This window comes from Penaeus japonicus, unplaced genomic scaffold (genome assembly GCF_977035675.1).
Source record: "Penaeus japonicus unplaced genomic scaffold, GWHDUDI00000001_assembly GWHDUDI00000002, whole genome shotgun sequence".
NCBI classification, from domain to species: Eukaryota; Metazoa; Arthropoda; class Malacostraca; order Decapoda; family Penaeidae; genus Penaeus; species Penaeus japonicus.
In genome coordinates, this window is record NW_028234404.1 from 36,445,482 (window position 1) to 36,450,481 (window position 5,000).

Consider the following 5,000-nt stretch of genomic DNA (forward strand, 5'->3'; position numbering starts at 1 on the left):
CTTACATGAATTACTTGAATAATCATTCCCAGGGTACTTTCTAATCCACAGTTAATTGAGAGCTGAAAACAATAAACACAACACAATGACCACTGACATACAGGGAACAGAATAACAATAGAATGAAACAACCTCTCATTCATTTACCTGTGCAGCTGTCAATGAAGGAGTATTTGGGTGCAGCAGAAGAGATGAGATAACAGCGACCAAACCAGGGCAAGTGAGTTCAAGTCTCTCAATCACTGCATCTGGGCTCAGGCTGGACACCTGATAATACTGTGTTGCTTGGCGCCACTCAGCTTCATTCTCACATCTGGGAAGTGATTTTATGTAAACTTTTTAAGCTGTTTATGTGGTAATCCATAAGCTGGAGAATAATGGTCCTGCTATGAAGAAAAGGAAATAATAATCTGAATACCTGAAATATGAAGAAAGAGATACTCCTTTTAAAGTGCTGTATATTAAGTCTAATGAAATGAGTGAAGTCATTTCAGTTACATAAACTACAATGTTTACCTAATATATTTTCAGCAATAAAATTATTAACAATCAAAATGAAAGGCAATGAAAGAAAAATACTCTACAAAAAGTATTTCATTACAGACCCAGTACACAGATACAAAAAAATCTAGCAATATAAACAAGAACAGATATATCATCAACCCTGGACAAAAGAAGGAAGCACAAGGACTACCCACTGGGCGTAATAATCTCCCAGCAATGCAGACGAATCCTGCAAGAGAGAGTACAGGTCCTCCTCGTTCTCATCATCCGTTGGCACTTCATGCTGTAGGGCCGTGGTGAGGACTAGGTGAGCCTCAAGGAGCAGGTGGAGGTAGGTGGAGGGGGAAGCAGACCTATGGCTGCGTCCCACTCGAACCATCTCTTTGTAGAGGCTAGCGGCGCTCGGGAGGTGAAGGGAGTAAACAGTGTGGGATTTGTCACCACCTCTGTAAATACAATTAGTTTGTCTAATGAGATTTGAAATGATCTAGAAAATGTAAATGATTATATCTAATGAGCTGGAGGAACACATTCATAATATATACACTTTATTGGGAAATGGAGTTGTAAGTGCAACAAAATGTAATTTTCAGGAAAGTATACTTCTCTTTCATAGCCACTAATGACATATTACACAAAATAAGAGACAGAATTTGATCCTACAAAAGTCAATTTCTTTACTCTCAATTTTTAAGTAGATAGTTCAAATCAATACTGAAAAAAAGACATATAAATCTAATATAATTATGGACCAGAAAAGTAAACAACATCAGATTCATATCTTTGCTAATATAGGGTATACCCCAAAAAATCATATATTAGAAGCAATACTCACTCATTATTTGCAGCAATGAGTGCAAGACAGGAATCCGTCAGGGTCAAGCTCTCAACGTTAAGGAATGGTCGAAGACCCACTAAACACACCGTCTCTTCCCAATGTGGAGGAACCTGGTAAATGTTACAAATGTTAAGATCTATATCTGGGTACACTATCTACTCTTTTAATTTCAAATAAAGAGTTACAATAAGTTTGCTGTATACAATGTGTAAACACAAGATACCAAAATGAAAAGAAGAAACGTACTACACACACACACAAAAAAAAAGAAAGAAAAAGAAAAAAAGAAAGAAAGAAAAAAAATCAAAACAATATTTATACCCGTCATTAACTAATCAGTATAGTACATTACCATTAACTGAAAAAAGAAAAAGTAACAAAACTGGTAAACCATCCAAACAATACTCACAATCATATTCAGATCCTCAGGCAAATGGGACACAACGACATGGGGGTGCGGCCTCAATGTATATGTTTCAAGGCCAGTTAGTGTGAGTGCATGTAGCAGTGAAGGTTCCAAGGCCACAGAGTACACAGGCGCAGTGTACGAAAATACTCCGCCGCGGACTACACTGTGCCCTGATGACAGATCCAAATTGATATGAAAGATGCTTTAAGTAATAAATTCCTTTCTTTTATCTTTTGGAGTTATTGGAAGAAAAATAATTTTGCTAAATATCTTTATCTACTCAGATTAGATTGAAAACATCAAATAGCTTAAGGAAAGGACAGATAAATTCAGCATCCCAATCACTTGCATAAAACTAATATCAATTATACAAGACTTTAAAAATGAATTGAGCTAATCCCCTTCACACACAAAACCTAAAAGCTCACCAAAGGGATCATCAGACAGGGTGACGTGATACAGCTGGCCAACGTGAGGAGTTGTTAGGAAAATGGAAGCCCCGACTTTCCTGGCAGAGCCTTGAGGGAGCAAGGGATGTGACGCTCGTCTCGGCGTAGAAGCACCACCTGCGGGGGAGGGTGTCGTTCAATGTGGGCAATTGAAGAAGGTATTCTTTACTGTAGTTGTAGTTATGCTATTGATAAACAAAAAGAAATGGGTAAAAGCAAACAAACGACCACACACCTTTCTTTCCAGCCTCAGCATCATAGACAGCCATGACCTTCAAGTTGGAAAATGGAATGTCTGGGTCATTGTTGTGATCAGCTCGGCGATGAATGAGCGTCACTGCCTCGAAGACATTCTGGGGCACCTTCTGGGCTGAACTTCCACTCACCAACTTCACCCTGACGTTAGAGCAACGTGAAGAACTGTAAATCAAAACAATACATATAAAGGTAATAAAGGATATCATTCTTTCATTTATTCTCAATACACTATGGTAAAAGCACCATGTAAAAACTAAAATATCCAATATGTCTAAATAAGCATTCACTAAAAATATGTGAGATAAGAAAATAACATAAAATCATAAAAAGCATAAACAGTACAAATAATAAAAACACAAATAATTGCCATAGATCAAAGACTAAGCATGCAGTGCCAGATCCTAATTCCCCATGTTCGTCATAAAAATACAGAGGGGGTAACAACACCATATTCGCCCTATTAACTCATCCGTACAGTTATCGGCACCTACTTGATTGGGCCGATGATCTCGCCTGGTTCAGCCACAGGCCCACAGTGTGCAGCCCCCACAAGTGACGGGAAGAGCAAGATACGCTGGTCCTCTGAGGGCTTCTTACGACCATAGGACAGTGTTGGGACCCAGGTCAGATCGCTGAGGTCAACATAGTCCTCTGAATTGCGAATGACGCTCATGGTTTCCTGTGTTTGTATGAGTGTTTTTCATTAAAGGAATGAATTATTAGTGAAATATTTATTCTATTATTAAAATTTCTAAATATCTACCTTCGTTTTATGATTCCATATATCCATACAACATTTGGTGATGTTGACACAAGATGATAGATGAGATGATTTCCTTGTCCTTTAATTTTTCAAATTAGAATAAACAATTATTCTACAAATCCTTTCTATGGTCATAACAAAAATCAAAAGAGGGGAAAAAAATAGCCTCACCTCCTTTGGATTGGACCGCTTGCCCCTCAGTCTGCTGCTGGAACTGAGGGAGTCGATGCTTCTCCCTGGGGACCGAGAGGCTGATCGCGTCTTGGACTTTGAGCGGGACTTGCTCCTCTTTTCCTGGGGTTTTGTTTCCTTCTCTTCGGAGGAAGCCTTGAGAAGGTGCGAGTTTATTGTCACTTGGAATATGTGTGCTTCCGATTCCGAGACACAGCCGATCAGATCTTCAGATATGGCTACCTCCTTCACGATGAAAGACATGTCCAGCTCTATGAGCTCTTCAAAGTCAATGAATTTCAGTTTAGAGATGTCATGAGTTTTGTGGCAGAACCTGAAGATGGTCACACTTATTCCGCAAGAAACTGCAATGTTGCCAGTTGACTGGCAACAGGCTATATATTCAGCTGGTTTGCGCAGGGGTATTTCCACCATTTCCAAATTGGCGACCCCAGACTGGCTACTGGGAGTGACGCGGCCTGCAATGCGAGCCCTCATTGGTTGGTTTGTGTTGTCCTGGTCCCAGTTCAGATAGACCCTCACGTATCTGTGGTCTCCCCCATGTCGAGCTGGCTTGGTCTCAAGGGTACACACATAATTCCCTGAACAAGAAATCATAATCAAATAGGTAGACTGGGTAAACACATACTTCATTACCTCTTTCCTGACATTCAAACCACTTCCAAATCAAAATACAACATAAAATCACATCATATGCCAACATATTTTCACCCAGAGCTCACAGCCCTGCCCAAAAAGACACCTCCAACCAACCCGTCTCGCAGTAGGCCAGCTGCTGAACCAGATCCACAGTGGGGAAGCTTCCGTTGAGAACCGCCCCCAGCTTCAGGTCCCGCACATCCACCTTGTGTTCTCCACCTACGAGCAGGATGTCTGCCTTTCCTCGACTGACACCCCTTCCACCCGCGCGCTCAAGTCCAGCGACATCTTGCCGCGTGAAGTGGTGCACGGAGATAACGCGCACCATCCTCCTGCAAAAGATGTTCTTATTAATTTTTTTTTTTTTTTTTTTTTTTTTTTAAGATTTTGAAGTTGGGTAATAATGTTGGTAAGAAGGTAAGCAATAATAAAGGAAAATATTACATGAAAAAATTTACTCAATAAGTAAATCAGATTTTATGTAAAGTACTGTACAGTAAATTGAATCTATGTGAATTATAATACATATAAAAAGTTAATTTAAATGCAATTATTAAGGATAGTCATACCTATAAGAAAACCCTAATAATAATTATGTCTGTAAATTCACAAAAAAAGGGTGTTCTTTAACCTTAAGCATAATAACACTTTTTAATGAGCTATAATGCTAATTATACAATAACAACAACAATAATAACAACTGCAATAATAAAACAACTAGCAATAACAAAGACAACAGCAACAACAACAACAACTATAATAAAGAAACCATCACCAATGATGAGGATGATCATTACGAGAACAAGCACCATCCAAAATGATGATAAAAAAAGCGAAATAAAAGTTGGGTGAATGTTTAGAAGACGCAGAGGATGCCCACAGATCCCCTAATAGCCTTTGTATCTGTTGCCACTCCAGGAAAACTCAAATACTTTTCATCATATATAT

General features: G+C 39.1%; 1 protein-coding gene across 6 annotated transcripts in view; it reads right to left on the reverse strand.

Annotated features, from left to right (window-relative positions):
• The window catches only part of LOC122247210 (BLOC-2 complex member HPS3), a 20,128-nt gene that overhangs the window by 11,407 nt on the left and 3,721 nt on the right, over positions 1-5,000 (reverse strand). For 4 of the 6 annotated variants that reach the window (XM_043006264.2, XM_043006261.2, XM_043006265.2 and 1 more), the window contains exons 2-10: positions 4,167-4,384; positions 3,393-3,994; positions 2,950-3,137; positions 2,436-2,620; positions 2,180-2,317; positions 1,752-1,921; positions 1,340-1,452; positions 699-950; positions 148-313 (exon numbers count right to left, since the gene is read on the reverse strand). In XM_043006264.2, the coding sequence (XP_042862198.1) occupies positions 148-313; positions 699-950; positions 1,340-1,452; positions 1,752-1,921; positions 2,180-2,317; positions 2,436-2,620; positions 2,950-3,137; positions 3,393-3,994; positions 4,167-4,380 (2,028 nt within the window). In that variant the 5' untranslated portion in view covers positions 4,381-4,384. The remainder of the gene's footprint in view (positions 1-147; positions 314-698; positions 951-1,339; positions 1,453-1,751; positions 1,922-2,179; positions 2,318-2,435; positions 2,621-2,949; positions 3,138-3,392; positions 3,995-4,166; positions 4,385-5,000) is intronic. The other 2 variants (XM_086550139.1, XM_043006263.2) reach the window with 1 other exon arrangement.